General features: G+C 44.2%; 3 protein-coding genes across 4 annotated transcripts in view; 2 read left to right on the top strand and 1 right to left on the bottom strand.

Annotated features, from left to right (window-relative positions):
- The first annotated feature begins 214 nt into the window (after window positions 1-214).
- On the top strand, window positions 215-1995 carry LOC122395787 (protein Peter pan). The gene is made up of 6 exons (XM_043393644.1): window positions 215-302; window positions 395-675; window positions 759-969; window positions 1056-1382; window positions 1457-1790; window positions 1849-1995. Exons 1-6 carry the CDS (start codon window positions 285-287, stop codon window positions 1935-1937), a joined length of 1260 nt encoding a protein of 419 aa, XP_043249579.1. The 5' UTR covers window positions 215-284; the 3' UTR covers window positions 1938-1995.
- Window positions 1996-2763: 768 nt separating this feature from the next.
- Window positions 2764-4062, top strand: LOC122395799 (steroid receptor RNA activator 1-like). 2 transcript variants are annotated; one of them, XM_043393665.1, is made up of 3 exons: window positions 2764-2960; window positions 3153-3635; window positions 3694-4062. In XM_043393665.1, exons 1-3 carry the CDS (start codon window positions 2942-2944, stop codon window positions 3888-3890), a joined length of 699 nt encoding a protein of 232 aa, XP_043249600.1. In that variant the 5' UTR covers window positions 2764-2941; the 3' UTR covers window positions 3891-4062. The 2 variants fall into 2 exon arrangements, with proteins under 2 accessions (XP_043249600.1, XP_043249599.1); XM_043393664.1 differs by having other exon boundaries at window positions 3147-3635.
- Window positions 4063-7805: 3743 nt separating this feature from the next.
- LOC122395997 (DNA N6-methyl adenine demethylase-like) overlaps window positions 7806-24590 on the bottom strand; it is a 138460-nt gene continuing 121675 nt past the window's right edge. Inside the window, exons 5-12 of the mRNA XM_043394044.1 lie at window positions 20181-20418; window positions 19732-19967; window positions 16653-19413; window positions 16136-16311; window positions 15643-15996; window positions 15334-15561; window positions 15092-15246; window positions 7806-14949 (exon numbers count right to left, since the gene is read on the bottom strand). Coding sequence (XP_043249979.1) covers window positions 12282-14949; window positions 15092-15246; window positions 15334-15561; window positions 15643-15996; window positions 16136-16311; window positions 16653-19413; window positions 19732-19967; window positions 20181-20418 — 6816 coding nt within the window. The 3' untranslated portion in view covers window positions 7806-12281. The remainder of the gene's footprint in view (window positions 14950-15091; window positions 15247-15333; window positions 15562-15642; window positions 15997-16135; window positions 16312-16652; window positions 19414-19731; window positions 19968-20180; window positions 20419-24590) is intronic.

Genomic DNA, 24590 nt, shown 5'->3' with positions numbered 1-24590 from the left:
TGCGATTGGCAAAACTTCTTCCTCAAGGTCATTTTCTATGATTTGAAGGTCATCTATGTTTTTTTTTTAACGGGATTGCATACTCACCCATGGTGTTATGGTTGTTGTCTATTTTCTATATGCAAAATCACCTATACGTCATGTTATTATACAGCACCGCAACGATAAAGGCTGAATTATTCTTATTATTCTCAACTTGCTGCAATCCTGGCGGCAACTTCACGTCGGTGTGCATTGCATAGTACACGTGTTGGCAAACATAACCTAAAATCAAAGGAAAAATCATGGGGCGGCATAAAAAGGTACGTATCTTAATAAAACAGTGAAGTTTTAAATAATATTTAAAACGATAAAATTAAAGCGATTGTATGTAACATGAACATCAATTCTACAGGGACGTTGTGCAAGGAAAAACAAGCAAATTAGTTTGGATGAAAATCCAGATATAGTAAAGGCTCCTCATTCATTTGTAATCCATCGTGGATTACCTGGAGAACATATAGGAGAACTTACGAAAGATTTTCGTAAAATCATGGAACCATTCACAGCGTTATCTTTAAAAGAAAGGAAGCGAAATACTATCAAGGATTTTGTATCTGTAGCTAGTACGCTTCATGTTACGCACATGTGCATGTTTACAAGGACAGAACAAGGAATGTATTTCAAACTTTGCAGGTATTACATTCAATTATATTATTTGCACTTTCATGAAATAATATACATGTTACAGAATACTTAAAAATATAAATGTGTGATAGATTACCAAGAGGACCAACATTGTCCTTCAAAATACACAGCTTCTCTTTAGCACGTGACATTATCTCTATGTTGAAAAAGCAATTGGTGTACGAGGAATTGTTTAAGAATTCTCCACTAGTTGTTTTAAATAATTTTAGCGGAGAAGGCATGCATTTGAAGCTCATTGCTTCCATGTTCCAAAATATGTTTCCTACTATAAATTTAAGAACGGTAAACTTAAAGAATAACAATCTCAATGCATGTATCATAACTGATGTTCTTATATTATGAAGAAACATTTTTATATATATTTAAAGGTCAATTTAAGCTCAATTCGTCGATGTGTCTGCCTAAATTATAATCCATCATCAAAAACTATTGATCTTAGGCATTATGCTATTAGAATTATACCCGTTGGTTTATCGAGAGGCGTTAAAAAATTAGTTCAAGCTAAGATACCAAATTTATCGAAATGCGACGACTTTTCGGACTTTTTGACGAAAGAAGTTGTTTCTGAAAGCGAAGCCGAGGATGATACGGAAACTCATGTTACATTACCGCAAAAACTGTCTTCGCGTGGTAATTATGCGAGAAATAAAAGTGCAATCAGACTTTTCGAATTAGGTCCCAGGTTAACGTTAGAGGTTAGAAAGTTTCTCTTTATCAAAAATCGAAAACAACTAGTGGAGTTCAATATTTTTCTTTAAAATGGTTTTAGTTAATTAAAGTTGAAGATGGACTTATGGATGGAGAAGTACTTTACCATGAGTATATTCAAAAGTCAGAGGAGGAGCAATTACTGATCAAGAAGAAACGCGACGAGAAGAAAAAATTGAAGGAAAAACGGAAGAAAATACAAGAACAGAATAAAGAACGGAAAGAATTACTGAAAAAAGAACACAAAGAAAAATCATTGAAGGGAATGAGGAAGAAGACAGAAAACGAAACGTTATTAAGAAAATATGCGAAAGAATCGGTCGAACAAAGTAATCTAGAACAGGACAATGACGCTCAGTATTATCGTGACGAAGTCGGGGAAGAACCGGATAAGGGTAAGTACAATTTAATAAATTTATTATTATAGAATAACTAATGAATTCTTTATTGCAGACCTGTTTGAAAGTAAAGCTGGTGGAAAGAGGACTAAAACTTTCCAACCTAAATACAAAACGAAAAAACAAAAACTTTCCAAGTCGTGAGACGCGTAGAAACTATTAGAAACGCAAATTACGTGAACTGACATTGTACATACGATATTAACACATATGCTAACATATTTTCTAATAAAAACAATTTTTTAAAAAAACCAATGTCTGATAAATAATTATTATGAACTATATACCCTTCAAAAGAAAGTCTATTATTATATATAAGTAGTAACTTACACGATCCAACAATTTAGCAATTTAATAATTTAATTTAGTAAAATTCTAAACGAAGTATAACATCGAATGATTGCAAATGTAACCGGTAGCGTGGTACATAATACAAATGGCGAGTCTTTCGTCCATCTTGTTTCAGTCAATATATTCTATCAAATTGTTTAATTTGCTGCAAATATTCTACGTGAATTTGTACATGTCACTTACACAGCTTACACTTCATCTTTCCCGATGGTACTTTCAAAATGTGCTTGACACTACCTCTATGGTAAGGTCGTGTAAGTTTCTGCATGTTATGGCGGAGGTATTCTGGTCGACTCACTTATGTTCTTACATCATGGTCACATTGCTACCACCACAGCCGACTAACCATACTGAACGAGAAACAGCAACACTGTGTGAGTCCGATTGTACGTTAAATAAACAGAGATATACAAATATTGCGTATTCTTTCTATCAAGAAGAAAATCAGACTCTCGCAGCGTTACTGTTTCTCGTAGGGAGACCGAGTCCCGACTAGCATTTCTATTGGAGGCTCAGCGAAGTCCCTACTAGCGTCAGCCATTTTGTAGAGGGGATGAGCCAATCAGCTTCCTTCTTACTCCTCAGTCCATCTATATATATGTTCTATTCTGTATACAGCTGTTAAGATGTGTACAATTTTCACCATGTAAATAAATTGAAATAAATACATATACAGTGTACAGTGATTTGTGTGGCTGTCAAATTTTCTATTAAGTGTAAAGTTAAACGGATTCATCTCTGCATATTATACTTTTGATATGTTCTACACCATAAAATTGTAAACAATCCGATCGAAGATGAGCGACAATGAAACAAGTAATATGAATACTTTAATATATTCCTTTGTTTTTTTTTTATTTTAATAGAAAAATGCATAACAATGTATAATATTATAGCAATTTATAGGTATGATTATGTTAATACATTAATTTTATCTATAAGAATATGAATAAATTAACATTATTCAAACTGCTGTTAGGATGCTTACCAAGGTATTTTAAGCTGCAGATAAAAACCTATCCACACAAAAGGTTTTGGTGGCTGGTTATGACCCAGGCTGGAATGATCCACCAAAATGGGCATACTCTGGTACACAGAGTACTGCAACCACACCTACCAAACGAATGTTAAATAAGCGGGTTGCATTTCCTTTAGCATCCACACCAGTTGCAAACAAAGAATCTTTGCCTTCGAATGCATTAATGACTATGCCACCATTACCATCTTCTGTTAATTTAATGGCTGCATCCCATCCACCATTGGTACCATCTGTTAACAAAGATGTAGAAACAAAAACAAATGAGTTACAGATTGATAAGGAACAGGCATTAAATGATACCTTAGCAAATTTTGAAACTGTAATCAAGGAACATGTATTAGATAAAACTAAAGCAGAAGAAGTGAGGAGAAGGATAGATATATTAAAAGATGTGTGGCTTGAAGACAAATTAAATAATATACTTCATAAAAAGATTTTAGATTTGTCTATAGGTTAGTTCCTTATAATATTCTGTTGAGAAGGTAAGAGAATAAGAGAAGATTTTTTCAGCTTTAAGAAAAGGAGAGATTGATGAAGCAGATCAAATACATGTTGCATTAATGATGCAACATGCTTCTTTGTGCAGTTCATGGATATCTGGCATTAGGCATATTATTTTAGGGTTAAAGACCAAATTAAAAAACTCAAGTGCAATGGAGTCCGAAAATTCAGGATCGGAATTATTACCGGTCGAACGAAAGGAATAAGCTTAGTATTAAGAATGCAAAAATATAACGAATGACTTCCTTAAAATTAAATAAAGAACGCTTGTACATATAAATTGTTAATTCTGTATCAACATTACGTTTTAGTGCATCGATATTTTCAATATTAATTCATTGTATTATTTATATGTAAAAATAAATTACATGGATAATCCACGAAAAATGAATTTCGAAGTAATTACTTATACCACAGACGAAGTATACGAGTAGACCTTATATTTGCGGTAAAGAATTTTTTCTCGAAAGTGTGTAGGAATTCGGGGGTATGTATGTTCACCAAAAATGATTGTAATTTACCCCCCTAGCTAAAAATAATTTTTTTAGAACAATTTGAAATTTTTTTTTTTGCCGAAAAATTTCACACCTACTCGAATTTTTTTCTCGAAAGTACGTAGGAATTCGGGGGTATGTCTATTGATCAAAAATGATTTTAATTTACCCCCCTAGCTAAAAATAATTTTTTTAGAATGATTTGAAATTTTTTAATTTTGTCGAAAAATTTCACACCTACTCGAATTTTTTTCTCGAAAGTACGTAGGAATTCGGGGGTATGTCTATTGACCAAAAATGATTGTAATTTACCCCCTTAGCTAAAAATACTTTTTTTAGAACGATTTAAAATTTTTTTTTTTACCGAAAAATTTCACACCTACTCGATTTTTTTTCTCGAAAGTACGTAGGAATTCGGGGGTATGGCTATTGACCAAAAATGATTGTAATTTACCCCCCTAGCTAAAAATAATTTTTTTAGAACGATTTGAAATTTTTTTTTTTTCGAAAAATTTAGGCACCTACCCCCTGCCGATTTTTCTTAAAAATCCGTTTTTGATTTTTAATAAATTTGTTTGACACTATGGAAACGTTGTTTAATACTTTTCTGTAAGTATTCTCGAGTTCTAGAAGACTGCCTCAAGAATCGTATTATTACATTAGGATCGATCATATTATGAAACTGGGAGGAAAAGAACATTTTTGGAGGATTATTTGGTGTGTACGATACACTCAACACGCATGTTAAATGCATAACATCTTTATTGTACCATGATATGCAAGAATTATCGCTTCAATTTATCGACTCTGTTTCGCGAGTAGTTTTAAAACTGCATACTTTTTGCCACACGATACAAAAAGCAATTCTATTACGTTAAATAAGAAAAATATATTAATTAACGACACGCGTACGTTCAAGTGAATACAAGATATATCTGGACCGTCGAGCGTCGATGAAACTTAACCGATAATATCAATCTCGATCAACCCATCGAACATACGCTAGCGACGAATGTCGATCGAGTATTCGTAAAACTACCGATCGATATCGAACCGTTTGTTTCTTTCTTTTTTTTATTATCGTGACTGTTGGCTCGATATTGTAGTACATCGTTCGAAATGATATCAATCAATTGAATTATAAGTATATGTGCGTATAAAGAAAAGTACATACTCGTGTTTAGGAGGGAATCCTTTTCAACGCTTTATAATATCTCATAAACATGTACACGAATGGTCAATAGCCGTCCAAAAATATGTGCGTACACGCGGTTGGTCGTTTACCATTAAACTTCTCTATTCATTCTGTCTCGTAGTTTTTCTCCACGATTGGTGTACGGTTGCGAAAAAAGATTAAGTCACCTTTACTCATAAAAGTTTCTTGTATTTCTCATTTCTCTCTTATGTATATTCACAAAGGACAATTACATCTTACTTATAACATATTCTTCATCTAAATGTACTCTTACGTCGATAATAGTCATCGATAGCAATGATCAGTTTATATTCTATTACTTATCGTCTATGAATCGCTACTAAACTCTAAGCATACTGTGATTCATCGCTCAAGCACACCCGCGTTTTTCGTCATCTCACCACGCGCATTTCGACAAATATCCCAGGCGTTCTCTCCCGATCGAAATGCACGTCGATCGATGCTCGTTTCTTCGTTCGTCCACTTTGTTTTCATGTTGTCGCCTCTCTACGCGATACCAAAAATCAAAATAGAAAATAAGAAACAAGACGGAAAGAAACGTTACATCGTCAATGTTCACGGCACGGCACGACGATAAAGTTGATCATTATTTTTTTTCGTATATCCACCGTTGACCGATTTCCGAGTCGAGATTTGAGTCTTTTATACTTTTTATCCCTCTTTTCATCATTGCTTCTCTATATTCCTTTCGCTGGTTCGGCTCATTTTTTGGCGCGATCGAACGGCGAAAGGCGATAAAACGCTTTACAAGTAAATACACACATATGTATATATATATATATACACATACATACATACATATACATATATACATATATATATGCATTTATATATTCATTATAAAACTTACATCTTAACTTACGACCATCTATTTTAAATCGTCAATATATTAGATTTTTCTCCCATTCGTCATTTTCATTTCCATTTCATCATTTAATCTCGCGTAAATAAATATTCATAAATACATATGGGCTCGACGCACAGCCGACATTTCTCTCGATGGATCCTTAGCGCGCCCCGCCGCATATTGTTTTCGTTTAATTTCTTTTTTCACCGTCGAATCGCGATCAAGAGCGAGACGCGGTTCTCGATCGTGGATCGTCAAACGAAAATTTTACCGGGATATACGATTTCGACTCGAACAACGCAAGTGAACGTCACTTTTTAGTTTACTTTTAAATATCTGCTCGCTTTAATTCTCGTACTTTGTTTTCCTGTCAACGATCACGACGCCGAGAGAATAAAAAAAAAAAAAAAAAAAACGATCGATCGAGACAACCTCTGGTATGCGTCGCGGCCCGAATTTCGATTTAAAATTTCTCCATGGTTCTTTATCCAAAAATATATGTACACATATGTAGTCGGTGTATACGTAGCGCTATATTCGTATGCCCTATTCTTTTTTTTTTTTCTTGAGGGGGGAGGGGCGGGGGGGGGGCGTGGGGAACCCGGGGGGATATATTTTGGTACCGAAGTGCAAAAATTGTGAACGAGCCCCGTTTCATTCTGTCTATTTGCTTTCGTCGAGTTCGCGGTCTTCTCGCTATCAAGACACCCTGTATACGTATACGGGCTCGTATATACATACACGCGTTTGCATATGTATATATGTACGTGTATGCATATGTACGTATGCGCACGTATATGTATATATTTGTCGACAATAAAGAATTTGTATAAATACGCGTACGTCTCACGATTTTCGCACCCCAGGTATGCTCATTATACTACGGTCTATTTAGTTTTCTTTCCTTCCACTTATCCATTCGCAAACTCTTCACTGTCACTGCACACTACAAGTATTTATCGTTAATTAATTAATTACTTTATTATTATTATTATTATTTTTTGTCGATTCTTATCAATCAATCTCCCTATTGTTATTCTGCATCATCGTTTTATAAGGCGGACATAAGTGTTTTTATTTTCTCACGAGACAGAATATACGTCAAGTATATTTGTTGTGTTGTTTTGTATTTTCCGTTTTTTTTTTTCATCGTAATTACATCTATATATATTTGCGTATATATACGTGTACGCGTACACGTGCACGCACGTATACATATATATACGCACATTCGCTACAAACTATTTAAAAAATTTGTTTTTCCTCACCTCGTTTCTCCCATCTAAACCTCGCATACCATCGTTCCTCTTCTTTCATTTCATATTTATTATTATTATTATTATTTTTTTTTTTGTGAGTTTTTCGTAGGTTTTTTCGTACAAAACAAAATGGCATCTTTTTGGCATTGGAAGAAAAAATACAGTTTTCAACCTCTTTCTTTCTTACTTTTCTTTTTTTTTTGTCCTCTCGTTTCGCTTCACTCGTTCAAATCGTAACCCTCGTTCTCCACTCGCTTCCGCTCCACGTAAAATACAATCGGCAACGTTATCTCGCGCGTTCTTTTCCTTCACTTCCCCCCCCCCCTGCCCCCACGTTCGATTATTCTCGTTAAAAAAAAATCGATCCTCTCGCTCGTACACACACTTACTTCAGCCCCGAGACACGGTATTCGTATAACAGCTATTTACGAGTAAATTCCCATCGTTACGCTCCTAATTATTACCTTTAATACTATTTTGGCATCGTCGCGTTAAAATCTCGAGTTTCCGCGTTTCGTTAAAAGAATTCTTTAAAACAAAGAAAACAAGAAACAGCAATGACAACGAGCTTCCCCTTGTCTTTCGTTTAATTTCCCCCCCTTTTTCATTTATTTTAATCATTTTCCTTTCGTGTTTGCTTCTCTGTTCCTCTCTTTAATTACAAGCTGGAAGTACACGACCAATTCGTTCGCGGATCGTGCGACGAATTCTCCCTGAAAATCCTTTATTGCCCCTTGCACACAACCAAGCACGATACGGAAGTCGTCGAGAGGAAATGCTTCGCCACCGAGCACCACGTTACGAGCGGAATGTGGATCGCGATCGAGGGAAGAAAGAATACGAGCGCGTTTCGAGCACGGATCTTCCTTGGCTGTCGATCGCCCCAAAACCAGAGACAGGCGCCATAATGTCTAGATAGAAATCTCAAATCATGATCGATAGATAACAAAATTAGAACTTTAATTATAGGATGCTTGACGATGTTTGATTGTCTGTTGTATATATTATTAAAATTTCCCGTCACATGATATAAATTTAACCGTATCACCGGGCAAAATATAATCCATAAAGTCAATACAAAATTCATCGATACTAAAAACTAAGATTCGTGCGGTACGAATTTTACCGCGTGTCTACGATTCTCCTAAATATTATTTACAACATCGATTATTCCGATTTATACAAGGAGCGAAGAAACTCGAAACTGTGATCGAAAGAATCTAAAATATCCTCGAAGAGTTTCCAATGGCAGATTTTATTTCCGGATAGCGAATACTAATTTTCGATTCGTTCGTAAATCGGCTAAAAAGTTTGTGGATTCTGATGAAACGAACTTGTTTCGTTCGTGATTCGGAAATGAAATCTCCCTGTCTCTGGCGCGAGCGTTCTCGAAACCGTGAGAGAACCGTCTTCGCGATGAAATCGTTTGTTAAAGTGTGATTTTTCGGTAACCTTTGCTCGAGGAAGATCTTCGACAAAATTCAAGCCGGAAATAACGAGGACAAACGTGCTCGTTCTAGCGAACAGCGAATAAGAAACAAGAAGAGTTGCGATCGAAACGTTCGCCTGCAAGAAGAAAGAAAATGGACGTCGAACCTAGCTTAGATTTTTTTTTTCAGAGCGATTCTTTGAATCGAGGAAAACGTGCTTTGCGGTCACTGCGGTATCAGCGCGATTTTTCTTTCTATTTGGAGATTCTTAATTGACTGAATGAGATCGATTCTCGTTCTCGAGGGGGACTGATCGAAGAACGGTACTCGTCGTGTTAAAAAATAGTGTCCTTACCGACGATCGACCGTCGATTCACGATTTTTCTTTTGCTTTTACAACCTAGGGACTCCGGAGTCGCGCGTTAAAACCGAGGAACGATTGCAATTCTAGCGAACAAGGTCCACCGTACGATAAAGCAAAGAACAATACAAGGGAAGAAAAAAACGAACAAAATTATACGAGGGACGACTAGCGTTTAAAAAGGCGCGCGAAACGATATTTTCGTTCTTTGTTAGTCACGGAATAAAAGGGACGAACAATAGAAAAGAACCGGACATACGACGAAAACTGAACCAGATAAAAGGCTCGGTGTACACTTTCGACTCGATCACGAGTTGGTCGTCCAAAAGTGAAACAAACATCAATGAAAAATAGAATAGCAAATACAATAGAACAACGCGTTTCATCGAAAACTTAATCAATAAATAATCGATTAAATTAGATTATATTACTAATTATTATTGTTTGCCGCTAATAATTATTATTATTACTACATTATGATAATAATGAATGATAATATATTAATGATTCTTATAATACTCCGATGGGCGAGGGTCGTTGGACGCGTCATTTTAGTTCCCTTCTCCCTTCTCGCGCCTGTCGATTCGGTGTCGTATCGTCCTCGAACCACCCTCTCTTACTGTCTTCTCGAGACCCCCTGCACACGCGTGCGCGACGACCGAACTTCCGGTCCGTGGCGCGTCGAAACGTTCGAAAGGCAAAAGAGGAAACGGAGCCCCGTGGTGATCCCGTTTTACGCGCGACCATCGAAACCAGAAACGATTATCCCGCGAACGAATAAATAAATCGTCGTCGTCAACGGACAGAGAAGCTGGTCTCGCCACCCTTCTAACGCGTCCCGGTTCTCATTCACCTCCTTCTGTTCGCTTGCTACCGACGACGGTAATATTGATCCTTAATCCCTATCGATCGCTAATGACAAATGATTACAAAATAAGAAACAAAGGTTAAAACGCGATAAAAAGAACAAAAAAGAAAAAACATGTAGGTCTAAGATTGAAAGGGGTATGGTTGTTTGGGGGGTGGATGGGAGGGAAGTCGCAACGCAAGTCGCAGCTAGATTATTTACAGGAAAACAGGGATCAGGTTCGAACGACGCGCGAACGCGTGGATCGTTTTGGCTCCGCGAGTTCTTCGGATTCTGGGGCGTTCGCGTCGAACCTTCGGATTCACTTGGCCGCCATCCGCGAAATATCCTTATACGCGTGTCCTCATCATCGCTCGCAGAGATTACGCCCCCGCACGGAAGGCTACGAAGAGCGATCCCGCGATCACCGCGACGAATAATAATCCCATTCGATCGCCGCCCGGACCGGGGATCGAGCTAGACTCTAAAAGGCTTGGAAAAACAGTCGGAAGAACGTAGCTGACGAAGAAGACGACAACGAGATGCATTCTATCGCGTCCCTGTTTGCTTGCTCGCTCGCTTGGTTGCTCGTTTATCGTTTTGTCGCTCGGGTGATTAGTTAGAAAGATGCTTTGTACTCAGCCGACCCGAAGGACGAGAATTGTTAGTAATTAATAATCGCGCGTGTCTCTCCGTTGAATATCGTTCTTAATCAGTACGTGGTACACAGTAATAAGAGCTACGGGTGCAAACACGTGCAGAATTACAAATAAATACGATGATTAACAAGCGCAATGTACAATAGGCGAACGAAAACAAAAAAGAGAGAGAGAGAGAGAGAGAGAGAGATGTTGCGAGTGAATGAATGAAAAAAAAAAGAATAATTAAACGTTGATAATTACCGTTTAATCGATTACCTTAAAAACTTGAGATCATTTTCGTGTGTTCGTGTGTGTGCGTGTGTGTGTGTGTGTGTGTGTACGTATACGTGTAATGTTCGTGGTGATACACGGCACACTTGGCCGCGGAGTCTCCGTCGAGATTGTGCAAACGACTTTTACAAAGAATCGATTCGAAACTAACGCTTTTCGAGGGTTTGGAGTGGTATGATGAATCTACGGTGTCGATGATGCACGCTATTACGTATTAAAAACGAAACAAAAAAAAAAAACAATAGAGAACGTGTTATAAAATGGCAGAGATCGACGATCGGCCTCTCTGCACGACTATACAAAGTGGATGGGGCTTTGTACAAAAATTTGTACCAGCGCGCACGTATCGTCAGCGTACATGTCTGCTTCCTCTGCGTAACGTTGCGAAATGTTTGTCATCTAGGCTTGGACTAGCTAAATACGATTACGACTCTACCAACACGAAACCATTTAAAAATGTACAATTGGATACGCTTCGTTCCTCCTCTTTCCCCTCGTTACTCTTGCGTTCATCCATATTCTCTCGTTTTCTACTCTGTCAATGTCTTTACCGCGCGACAAGACGCAGCGTTTCATTTCGTCCAGTGAATCAGCCTCGATCACGATTATTTTTTCTTTTCAACGTGCCTCGCGCGCCTGTCACCTCTTTCTACCATTTCGTCTCCTTTGTTCCATCATCCTTTCTGTCACGTCGGTCTGCAACGCACGGATCTCGATTCTACCCGTGATTTCGTGTAAAAGATCGATATAAAAAGGGAAGCCCCGATTAAAGTTGTATCCTGCGACGTTCATCCGTGCGAATCCGTGGTTCCCGTTCCTCGGGTATTCTTCGTGTCCCCTTCTCGTTCCGCTTGCGTTTAACGTTTATGTTCTTCCGAAAAAACGTGGAATAGAAAAATGGCAGTGCAAACGTATGTCTTCGCTTCGTCGGTAAATAACTATACACATCTAGGACGACGTCGACGGCTCGTGGATAGCCCTTCGTGGTGACGGTTCTGTCGTGTGGTCTTCGATCCCTTCGGGGGAGGTTCGTACCGTCTTGCTCGTTCGCGTGATTTACCTCATGTGTTTCACACCGAACGTTCGACTGGTCCTCAGTCGTGCGTGTCGCGTGGCTGATGATCGTGTTGCTCCGTTCAGCGACGAGATCGATCGATTCCTGGCACGGTTCGTGGTCATCGATGGCTGGAACCGTGCCCCCCGACGATCACTCATCCAATGGCCCCACCCTCCTGATACGGGCCAGTTATCATGCACGGATGCATGGGGAAGAGCGTCGTCCAGGTCATCGTGGTGTACGTGGGCGATCTCATCATGAACTGCGAGCTGGGTACGCTGGGTACGCGAGGAAGTGGCGTTGTTATCTTCTCGGTGGTGGTCGCGCTGGCAGGGCTGGCGGGAGTCGACGACGTCGACAGCGATTGCGACGTGGTGGACGCCGTGGTCGTGGTGGTGGCGGCCGTGACGCCTAACTTCCGCAGTCGCATCTTCTCCTCCCATTCGTCCCAACCGTGTCTGGGTCTGTTGAGGTTGCGGTGCTGATAGAAGACCAAGCTGATCCTGGTCGGGCTGATACGGTTGGGCTTCTTCAGGGCCGTGGTAGCGTGCATCTCGTGCTTGGCGCACTCGAACAGGACGCTACCATGGCCCAGGGCTATCGCTACGCCGCCCATCTGCGAATCCTTGAAGCACTCCTCGTTGTCGGAGTAGTCGGCGACCTCGCCAAGCGGCTCGGCCTTTGGCGGTGGTTCCGGTAACACCGGGAAGTATGGCGGTGGCCCGTATATGTCCCATCGGGGAGTGTCCCACCTGGCCCAGCTAGGATTCAGACCCTGATAGGGGGGCACTCCTTGGTAAGGGTACTGCGGCGAAGGGAAGCACGCTTCTCTCTTTGGTTGCTGATAGAACTGCGGCGGATACTCCGGCGCTTGGGGGTGGTACGGTTGATGGTAGTTGTAGCTCTCCCAAGTGTTGGAGTACGGTTTGTCGAACACGGGATACGTCGGGTAGCCGTACTGCGGAAAGGAAGCGTGGGGATGCCCTAAGCCCGGCATCGCGTGGAAGTCTTGCACCTGCTTCATCTCTTCCGGCCACGGGAAGCAGTTCGCGTTCGGATTCGCCACGTTCTGTCTGGCGTCGTGGAATCCCTCCTTCATCTTGTCGTCCGGCCAGTCTGGTCTCCGTTGGTTGATCTGATGCATCGGTGCGCTGTTCTGCAGCGGATTGCTCGGACTGTCCGCGTAAATGCCGGCTCGTGCCGGCTCCTGAGGCTTCAGGAACGTTCTGTTGGAAGAATTTTGATATGTATTGTCCGTGGTCGGATTCTGGTTGGACGCTGTCCGCGACGGCGGTCTGCCCTTTGGTACTCGGAACGGCGAAGGATCGGTGGGCGTTTCCCAGCTGTGTGGTTTCGATTGATCCGGATGCGGTATCCTCTCGTTCCAATTCAACGCTTTCTGATGGTCCATGGGTGGTTGCTGATTCCTCTCGGCGTTTATTTGATCGCTATAGGCTTGTTGCTGTTCGAATTGCTTGGCTTGCTCGGGATACCAGGATCCCAACATGTTCCAACCCCCCGCCTGATCGGAAGGCGCCGGTGACATCTGATTGATTCCGGGTGGTTTTTGCTCCGGCAGCTTTTGCATCCGATATTTCCTCTGATCGATCGATCCTAACGCGTGGGCATCGTTCTGCGGATTGCCTTGGGCCAGGTGCGGGGAGGCGTGAAGCAAGAGCTCCGGATTCGTGGAACCAAATGGTTTATGACTAGCGTTGTCCATACAGGAAGATACCGAGAGCCCGGAGAACACGTCCACATTGGAGTCGTTGTGCTGACCCTGGTACGGAAAGTTTCTCGCCGATTGAACGGAGTGAGGTGAATAGTGGCCTTGTATTCTGTTCACGTACTGCTGTTCCGCCTGCGACTTCTGTGCCTCCAAGTAGTTCTGCGTCATGGGGTACTTTTGCTGACTAGAATCTTGCGCCGGTTTCGAGAACGATAACTTCGATTGATCGCAACCCTGTCCAACGTTGCGGAAATTTGCGTTGTGCGACTGATTCGCGCGGACGAACATGCCCCTTTGATCCAAGTGTGGCGGGTAACTTGGACAGCTGGTCTTCGGAGACGCGCTGCCCTGTCTGTTGTCGTAGACGTTCGGATAATTTCTAGGTGCTGGTGGATGGGTGTAGCTCGTTTCCGGGTAGCCCCTCGCCGGGGTCATTTTCTGATCTTGAGGCGTCGAGGGACAACCTCTGGGCGACATAGAGTACGCGACATCCCCGGGCGTTCCCGCGTGGGAACTCCTCGGCGATATGGGGTGGCCCCTCGGCGATTGCGGATAGCAATTCCTTGGCGAGTCCATGGTGGAGTTGGGCAAATTTCGCGAGCCTGGTCGATGCTCGTCCTGAGAAACCGCGCTTCTAGGCCTCGTATCGTCCAAACTCGTGCTATCAGGGTCAACCTTCACGTCTCTCTCCAAACCGCCGAACGAATACTCGCCCCACGGGTTCAACCAGTTGTTCTTTCGCTGGTCGAGCCAACCGTTCCTACCCCACTGTTGCTCGTTCTGACAACCCCAACCTTGATACATGGACACCGGACTGTCTAGAACGGTAGAGGATACCTGAGAGCTCTGCAGCTGCGCGTCCATCCCTTCGAACATCGACGCCATTTCCAGGGACAGTTGCGGATCTCTCATTTGCGGTCTCGGTGGTTCTTGATGTCCCGGTACACGACTCGGCTCTGACACTTTCTCGCTGGTACCCTTCGAACCGTCTTTCTTATTGCTCACTGTGTCCGGCTCGTCTTCTTTTCTCTTCTTGCCGTGTCGTCTACAGGGTTGGAGCGGAACCGATCGGACTCTGACTTCGCAGGGATACCTGTGTCACACGATGTTCTATGTTTACTCGCCTTAAATATGATTTATTTGTTTCGATGCGCAGAAGGTGTCCGAATGTAAATCACTTCGAAACACGGATGTCTTAAAACCTCGATAACACTGTAACGGAAGAGGCCTCTTACTTTGTTAAAACTTCTACAGCGCCGGCGCGAACCTTCTCGTCCTGTGCCTCTTTCGATCCGTACTCGTCCGTGGTGTCCATAATGTAAAGGGGAAGCACGTGCAATTGTTCGTCTTCGGGTTTGGATAGAGACCGGTGTTTCGTTACGGTCACCACCTGAACAACGAGAACCATTTCACACGTGACTGTTTCATCCGAATATGATGAACGCCCAAGCAGTTGTTTTATCACTCGGTTACTTACCACGGTACATCCGTTGTTCATGTTGTGGAGATCGCGATGAGAATGTGCGCAAAAGTCGATGCAGGCCGTGACACCAGAAAACGGTCGGCCAGGTTTGAATCCTAAACGGCACTCGCTCGCTTCCCGTTCGAACTGAGTCTGATTGTTGAAAGCTTCCGGTGCTAGGCTAAGGTACAGAGGTGATAACAGTGTTGCTAGGACGTGCATTCTTTCTTCGACTTCTTGCTCCTGGAATCAGCGAACGAATCGAGTTATCGTTAGCGAAAGGGGAAGGTCTCTGGAACAAAAGCGTTCGAGACGACGCCTCACCTCTGATCGCACTGACAATCGAAATTTACGGACGGTTTTGCTTCTGGCGTATTTGCAACCATTATAATACATGGACCAGGAACACCCGAAGGAGAAGCTTGCGCCGCAACTGTCAGGATCGAGTCCCTGGCAAGCACAAGTCCTCGGTTCGTTCGTTCCACACCTCCTGGTCGTGGGAAGACCGAATCGATTCAATTTGTGGCTCAACAGGGAGTAGATCCGATCGGCTTCGTGGGTCGGCACGCCTTCCCAAGCAACCATGGCCACGACGATCCAGGCTGTCGGACACTTGTGTCCTTGACGATGTTTTACTATAGTTAGGATCTTCTCTTCCACACCAGATCGTCGTAGGATCTAGCGAATCACTGATATTACAATCCCATCACCAAAGTAGAACAGAGACGATCTTAGCGGTTGATTCATAGCGATTGTACTCGAAGAGGAATAAAGAAAAATGATTCGCTTCGAAATTAATAATTGATTATTCGCTCACCCACTTGGCCATAGGACATCCCTGAGTCGTTTTGCCCTCCTTTCCGGTGTAGATGACCTTTTCGAATCTTATAGCGCTTCCCTTAAGGCCGGTTCTTCTTTCAAGATCGTTCCGTAGGTCGGGCAGGCTTGCAGCCGCCCCGAGGTGAGTGTAGTACGAGCCGGGCTCTGGCGGACCTTGTGGTTGAACCTCATTTTACTTACGAAACTGGACGTTTCAACGAAAGGAAGCAACAGAAGCGGAAACATTTATGCCACGTATGTAGGTATGCCCCCTGAGAAAGGGGGGTAAGTTAGGTTACGTGCATTCTTCTTTGGGTCACTGTATCGAGGCGCATAATCGGTGTATGTCGGCCATATGATATTAGTAGTACAGTGGTTCTCAAGATGTTTCTTTTTTTGTTACGTATTTTTTTTTTTTTGTTTTTTTTTTTACTTTATTTTTCGTGTAACGGATAGTCGTGGTTAGTGTGTTCTCTCAATGTTAGTGTCGTGCTGAATACGCAATAGCAACTCACATTTGTCGGCGGGGAAGCAGTTGCACTCCGGCACTTCGGTCCTGACATTGTTCTTCAGTTTGTCCAAGTGATCTTGCAGTTTTGTCGTCGATGGTACGTTGCCGGTTCTTGGACTTTGCGGACCTTCGTTCTTTACGTCGGACTTGTCGGGCGAGTCGGCCAGTATCTCGTCCCTCGTTTGTAGACCTTGGCAACAACCCTCGCGCAGATGTTCGGGGGTCGGTTGCTCGGTACCGCCTCTTCGACAACACCACGAACCGACGCCAGGCGAGACTTTCGCTGGTCCACCGTCGCCACGGAACTTATAGTCGGAGGAGTCCTCGTGCAATCGTTGGTCCGGCTCGATTTTTATCTCCTTCGGCGTGCAACCCTCGCTCTTCGAGGAAGCTGCTGGCGACGGGACGCATTCGGAACCCGAGCAGCCGTAATCGCCGACGTTCTCTTGCTTGATGGTCTGAGAAGAGTCGCAGTTCAGGCTGCTCGCGTCCGTGGACGCTGGTTTGTCGGTGCTCTCGACGAACGGTTGATCGCCCTCGGTGATCAGGGCTACTCGTGGCGTCTCCGGAAACTCGAAACCGCTCCCCGTTTCGTCCGTCTTCTTCTCGACGTTCTTCTGACACTTGTCGAAAGTCCTTTCGTCGGCCCTCTCTATGCCCAGCTCCCTCTGAAAGGACTTGTCGTCGATAGTCTGATTGTCATCACTCTTATTTGCCTCTTTCCACAACTCTTGCTGCCCCTGCGACTGTTGCTGTTGAGACTGTTGCTGCGGTTCTTGTCGCTTGTCGCACGGTTTCTGATGCGCGGTCTTCTCCTCCGAGCCGAACTGAATGAAACTCTCGATGGCCGTTATACCGTTCTCCGACAGTACACTACCGTTATTTAACGCGTTACCTCCTCCTGACCACTCCCATAAGCCACCACCATCGGGCAAACTATCGACCCGAGGGTGGTGGCTATGCAATAAAAAATTACCGGTCAAAGATTCGTTTGATGGCGCCATGATGTTCGATTGATTTAAATACTGATCCGCTTGTTTCTCTTGAAGTTTATCCGCGTTCTCGTGCGAGTCTCGTATCCGATCCTCCGTGTGATAGTCCCCGTTCGTTCCGTTGTTACTGTTCACGTGCTGAGACTGCATTTGATGGTGCAAATTGTGGTGTTGTTGTTCTTGATGGCCCATCTGATGCTGGGACTGTTGCTGCTGCTGCTGCTGCATCTGTTGATGTTGCAGTTGTTGTTGCTGTTGCTGCTGCTGTTGTTGTTGTTGTTGTTGTTGTTGCTGCTGTTGCTGTTGCTTGTTTAGTATCATCGATTTCAGTCGGCTGTTTAAATTTACGCGGTTAGATTGAGCAAATACGTTACTCTCCTGAGCATCTTGATTATCTGAAAACCCGTTCGGTTTGCCGGTATCCGTCGCTTGTTGTTGCCAAAGTACTCTTTCCCCGGAGTTCTGCATGTCTTGCTTGGTCGCCTGCTGGCCCCAGGTCGGCTGATTCTCCGTCACCGAATTCGGCGACCAGGACATCTGGTTCTCCATTTTGTTCTCCTGGGCGGACGGCTGGGTCTGCCAGGCGGCCGACTGGTGACTGGGCGTTCTTCTCGGACTAGGCTGAGAGTCTGGCCACTGTTGCTGAGGTTGCTGACTACTGTCGCTCTTTATACTGTTCGGCGACCAATTGGGTTGACTAGTTGGTGTGTCTGGCCAGGACATTTGATTAGACGGCGTAAGTCTGGGATTCTTCTCGATTTTTGTCTGTTGCGACCACTGTTGCTGCGCCTGTTGTTGCTGCTGCTGCTGTTGCTGCTGTTGTTGTTGTTGCGTGATCTGCTGACCAGACGGCGTTAACCTCGGATTCTGTTGAACCGAGTTCTGTTGCGCCTGCATCTCTGAACTACTTTGCTGCCAATTGTGCTGGCCGGATGGCGTCATCCTGGCGTTCTGGTGAGACGGATTCTGCTGATGGTCCGACAACTTCGGAGAATGTTGTAGCCACCCTTGATGCTGAGACTGTTGTTGACTAGAGGGTGTCAATCTTGGATTCTGGTTGTCCCTCAGCTTTGGACTTTGCCGGGACCAGTTTCCCTGAGTTTGTTGCTGCTGGTTATCGGTATTGTCTGACCACGATTGCGACGTCTGCGGCTCCTTGACGCTGCTAGTCTCCCAACTCATGTGGCTGGCCGGCCTGGGCAGCTCTTGCTGACCCTGCATCTGCATGCTTTGTTGCTGCTGCTGCTGCTGCTCTTGCGCTTTCATACTGTTACTCTGCATACTCTGCTGCTGCTGTTTCTGTTGCTGGTGCTGCTGTTGTTGCAACGTCCCATCCGACCAGTTCATGCTGTTGTTCGCGTCGTTTATCTTCGTGCCGGTACTGGTGTCGGACCATATATGTCGTTGACCACCGTCCGGCACCGAGTGCTGCCGCTGCATGTGCTGTTGCTGCTGCTGGTGCGACTGTTGCTGAGCCACTTGCGATTGCCATTGGTTCTGTACTTGTTGCTGACCCATTTCCACGTAGCCTGGATATCCGTTAGAGTTGTGTAAACTCTGTGGGCCCGGTTGAAGTGGATACCCAGGCATCTCGTTTCCCGACACGTTGCTGGCTGCGATCGTCGCAAATCCCTTCACCTGCGTGTCCGTCTGGGGTTGCTGGGGCTGCGACTGCGGCTGCTGGGAGGTCTGCTGTTGCTGCTGGTTATCCATATGCACCGAGCTACTACGACTCGTGGGGGTGGTTGAAGGTGGCGGTGCCATCGTCACGTCCTGGAAAGATCATCATTCCATCTATAACTTAAAATCGTTCGTGGTTGCGATGAATGTAAAACCTGGCTGAGCACAGCGTGTACGGCGGCCCGCGTTTGAAATCGTCCATCATGGTTTACAATCAACGTTCGAAAATATCGTTAGAAAAAAACTAGATATCGTGGACGATTTCGAGAGGGACGCCGTACTTACTGCATAGGTATTTGCATTTGTCAACTTCGTACGAAATTTTTCTCAAACTGATTTCACCGTTAAACGTTTTGGAACATATTTTTTCGAAAATAGTTTCAATTAAAAACGTTTCATGTATAATTGTACCTGTTGTTGGTAACCATTGACGTAATCCTGCCTTTCATAACCGACTGATTGGGTCGCAGTAGCAGCTGGATCCATGAATTGACCGTTTAGTGGCCTCTGAGCTGTCGATGGTACCGTTTGTGGGGCGACCGGTGGCAAGGGCGAGGGTTGCCCCGTGATTGTGTATTGTCCTGTCGCCCCGGCGCGTTGAAACGCCGACTGATCCGTTGTAATGAAAGTCTGCTGCTGATATGCGACTGTAATCAGAAAATTCGCCTGCTGATTCCACAGAAATGCGCCCGATTCTAGGACCGGAATTAGCGGTCGCACAGTTTGCGTCCCCCGATGCTCTTTCGTTCCGTAATATTTACGATCACGAGTCGACAATCATCGAATTTCTAGACACGATTCAACTAAAAAGCAAATGAAAGTTTGAATCGTCGGGGGGAGGAGAATCGTTGTTTAATTACCTGGCTGCGGATGGTACGACGCGGCAGCGGTGTATTGGGTGTGATACCTCAGCTCTTCGAGCTGGTTCGGAGCCGGAATTTGTTGAATGAACTGCTGAGGTGGCCATGGTGCTGCTGACGTTTCAACCGCAACTGCTCCCACGGGAGTAACTCCCTGGTGCCAAACGGTGTTCCCAAAACCAGCTGCTGGCCGGAAACCGGCGCTGGTGTCGCCGTAAAATGGCATCACTCCCGGTGACTGTCGACAAAAACAATGCATCTCGTGTTTGAATCATCAAAAATATAATAATATATCTTCATCATACCAAGCTTGAAATCAGGGATGTGGTATCAATGTGATTTTCATGAAAATCGACCTTAAAAAGCCACTGGGTATTTGGATCTAGACTTCGGTGCAAGTAGAATCAGCGAGTGTTGGACAGACACGCCAGAACAAATTCAATTATAATTTATTTTGCAAAAGTTTGTTAAACGTATTATATTGGGTGAAATTTTAATTAAAAATTTGAGGTTTTTAGAAGTTTTACAGCGTGAGTTTAATGGGTTTGGAACTGCAATATCTCGTAAAATAGTGTTTGAAATATTGCTTGCAGGATGACCTAATATTTGTTATTGTTTCACTCTCATATTCCACGTATATTTTATAGTTTCTCCAACAGTGTCAACACAGATTTCGAGTGGAAATGGTTGGGATTAAGATTGTCTAGTGGACACGGGATAAGGGTTCTTCTATACGTGGACGATGGTGTCTGACCTTACGAATGACGAGGCGGCTTCCAGCATGGTTTGCTCGTGTGGAGGAGCTCTTATTCTTGATACGGACCCTCAAGAGTAATACTCTCGAGTGTACACCGGGTATCAGAGTGCAAATGGAGACGGACTAAACGGTGGACGTTTCGACTTCTCGATTCTCGAAGCTTTCGCGGCGGACTCGACGCTAGTGGCGACCGAGTACAATGAAATCGCCACGTATGAAGAACTATACCTGCGCGATGCAGATTCGTTTATTTTCGTTCTGGCTAGCGATGGCTTCGAGAAGCCTCTGTGTCGAGACAATTTCTCGTTTGATAGGTTGATTCCCTCTGCTTCGAAAGATTCGTACAATTATAGTGGGCAGTAGTGAGAGTTTTCTAGTAGTCGAACCTAGAGTTTGCTCCGCCATAACTCGAAAACGGCCCATCGTATACATGAATTTAATAAATAGTTAAAAAGGTTTTTTGGGGGGTAAAGAGGAGTGTAAGGAATTTGAAAAAATCGACAAAGTCGCGGGGAAAAGTTAGTATCGGAGTAATTCCAAAGCGCCTTGAGGCCATCGCTACTCCTATCCGCTGGCGGTCGCTCGGAGAGAGCGAGAGACAGCTTCGATCCGCGTGTGTTTCCCCGTGTGTGTGTGTGTGTCGCTACGTGTGGTTTGAGTGGGACGGTAGGACAGGGACGGAGAATGAGTGCTCATTGGAAGGAAACCATCGAGAGCGAGGAGGAGAGAGAGGTAGAGACCGAGAAAAAGAGAGCCACAAATAGACTGAGAAAACGATCGAAGAGGACAGGGGCTGAAAAGGAGAAGCAACGAAGAACGAAGGAAAGAACTGGCAAACTCGCAACCGGACTATAAAACTTCGTACAAAACGAAGGCAACAAGCACGAACGATCAGTTTGCTCGCCCGTACACCTCCGGACGGGCTTTGTCGTTCTGTTTCACTTTCTCCCGCGCACGCTTATGCCCCCTACGCCTCGAACCTCTCGCTCTCTTCATCTGACGATCGATTTTTCAAAGTCCGGCTGAACGCGCCTTTAAATAAAAGATGTCTCTTTGCGGAGTTCGGGAATATCTTTGCCCTCCTAGAGAGGTATACGCTTCTTCTCTTTCGATATATCACTCCCGGAGTTTTAGTCGTCCCCGTTATCACCGTGCATATAAACTATGTATACGAGCCGCCTATACCTGGGCGTTTACAGAGTTTCTCTTCTGTCTCGATGTCTACAGGGCGCTGCAAAATCGAACGACTCCGTAAACCTGGCCCCGACGAACCCACATCGATCTTTTTCGCGTTGATCAAATAGCACTTCGAAAATAAGCTACAGAAGTTTTGAGATCGATCTTGCAAAGATTGTACATTCTTCTATTCTCTCGATTTGGTTAATATCTCCGTTCGCGATAGTTGTTCTTAAGTGACGAGGAACTGGGTAACGGCATAGGCAAGTCTTTGAATAATACATTTCCGTCGCAAAGTTTCCGGTATCTCTGCAACGATTGCATTACGGACTCGTCTCGTTCCTTTTTCCCGCCAGCCAATTAGGTTTGCGCCCATAACCGTGGAACGTCCTATATATATATACATATTTCACCCTGCAGGCAATCAAAGTTTGATCGCGTTATCGAGGCTGGGTAGCGACGATTACCGGGGCCCGATAGAAAAATTTTGAATAATCGCGTTCGTGGTTGACGGCGTCACGTCGAAATTTCCGAGGAAATTCCGCTGGCCGATGGCGAAGAAAATTGGATGGCCGATCGAATAAAATTTGCCCGCGTTGCGGAGCTGTATCGCGTTGTCTCGTACATTTTGCACGCTGCGTGTTTATCTGGTGTTGCGCTCCGTGCGGCTACGAGCCGTTTTGCGGGTTATTACCCTTGTTACGCGGTACAGTTCAATTAACTGAGTTACGATGGTAATCCCATTGACGGTGACCAAGGAAGTGAAATTTCCTCCGTGATATTCGGGCTCGCGTACAGCCAGACGAAACCGAGCGACGCTGTTTAATTCTTTACCACCGATTTACAGGAATTTTCAAACACACCTGATCCTCCTTTCACACGATTTTACGACGATTTATCGAATTGTAATTTGAAACTTAAATTGGCCACGATTTGTCGTAGAACTTATTTTTATAGCCTTGTTACAATTCAACAGTCCTGTCTGGATTCATTTTTCTTAGGTTCTTAGTGAACAAATCATGTTATCCGTATGAAAATACTTTGTTCTTCGCGATTACAATTGGCTCAACATTGCATTGAGAAGGATCAGCTACAAATTTTTAAATGGATTTGAATACTTCACCATAGTCTGTGTGAACATCCAAAGTGAACAATCTAGAGCAGAGATTGACTTTTGAAAAATTGAACGGACACCCTCGATGATCATCCATCCGTATGAGAGTACTTTCTTCAACAGAAGAATGAAACGATTTCTGCAAATAATTCTGCCAAGGTTCTCTGTGCGGACCCCACTGAAACGAATTTAACCATCGAATGGAATGCACGATCGGAGTGCAAAGTGTAAACGTAAGTCTTCGCCTGGAGACGTGGCAGTTTTCGTGTTGGATGGCGGAGGTTGGGGGCCGTGAATTCGTTCGTGCGAGGGTTAAACGGCAAGTCGGAGCGAAACGGCGAAAAAGTGGGTCGGCCGGAGTAGTCCAGGAGAGCAGGAAAGGTGTCGACCGGACCGAGAAACTACGGGGAACCCCCAAAGTGGCCGTGAATCGGTGTTTGTGGTCGAGGTTGATAGCATCGAAGACCCGGGCGTCTCGCCAACCGAGTCAGCGATCCCTCAGAGCCACCGCCTCCCTCGGCTTCTCCTTCGTGTTTTCCTCCTTTCCTCTTCTATCGTCGTTCTGCTCCTCTCTGTCACTCCCGTCGAGTCTCGGTCGCGGTGCCGGGCTCTCAGGGGGAAAATCCTTCCGTTCTCTTGACATCGTGACCTAGGGCAACGTAAACCCGAGGCGTGATAAAACGGGATGTGCCGCGACAGCACCCAAACATAACCCTCGGAAGCCACCGTTCCTCTCTGTCTTCCGTTCTCCGGCTCTCTCGCCTCCAAGGAACTTCACCAGCCCGTTCGTTGACCTCGACCCCTGCCGTTCCTCCTTTCTTTCCTTCGTTTTTCCACCTTGCACGTTGCCGACCTCCGGTGACTGGTTCCCGGGCTTCTCTCGATGATTCACGGAACACGTTCCTACGCCGTGTCGGAGCCCATCTGCACCGGGGGTTGCTGGCCAAAACAGGGTAGGCGGACAAAACGTTCGACGGGGAAATGGTCGAACAAATTGTCAAACTGTCTATGAAGATCATGGATAGCTTCGATATATTGTTCTATTATTTTCTTTCGAAACACCACACATGAACTCGAGATTAATTGTTCAAACTAAGCCCACTTTTCAGTACTGTCATTTTATATTTGATAGACAATATTATGGACAAAATAGCCTCGATATATTTCTCTATTGGGTTCTTTTTATTTTACGGGAGGAAAATTCTAATCACTCACTCTTGTTCAGAACCACACACATAGTTTCGATTACATTCACAAATAAATCAACGACCACCAAAACGGAGATAACGAACTCCCGAAATAACCCAATCAAAAAATATTTCAGATCTTGCGGATGAAAGAGTATAAAAAATCCAGCGATTAC

Source organism: Colletes gigas, unplaced genomic scaffold (genome assembly GCF_013123115.1).
Source record: "Colletes gigas isolate AHSC1104 unplaced genomic scaffold, ASM1312311v1 Colletes_gigas_Sc00006, whole genome shotgun sequence".
In the NCBI taxonomy this organism is placed as follows: domain Eukaryota; kingdom Metazoa; phylum Arthropoda; class Insecta; order Hymenoptera; family Colletidae; genus Colletes; species Colletes gigas.
Note: the sequence above shows the minus strand (reverse complement) of the source record. Positions and strands in the feature narration are given on the sequence as shown.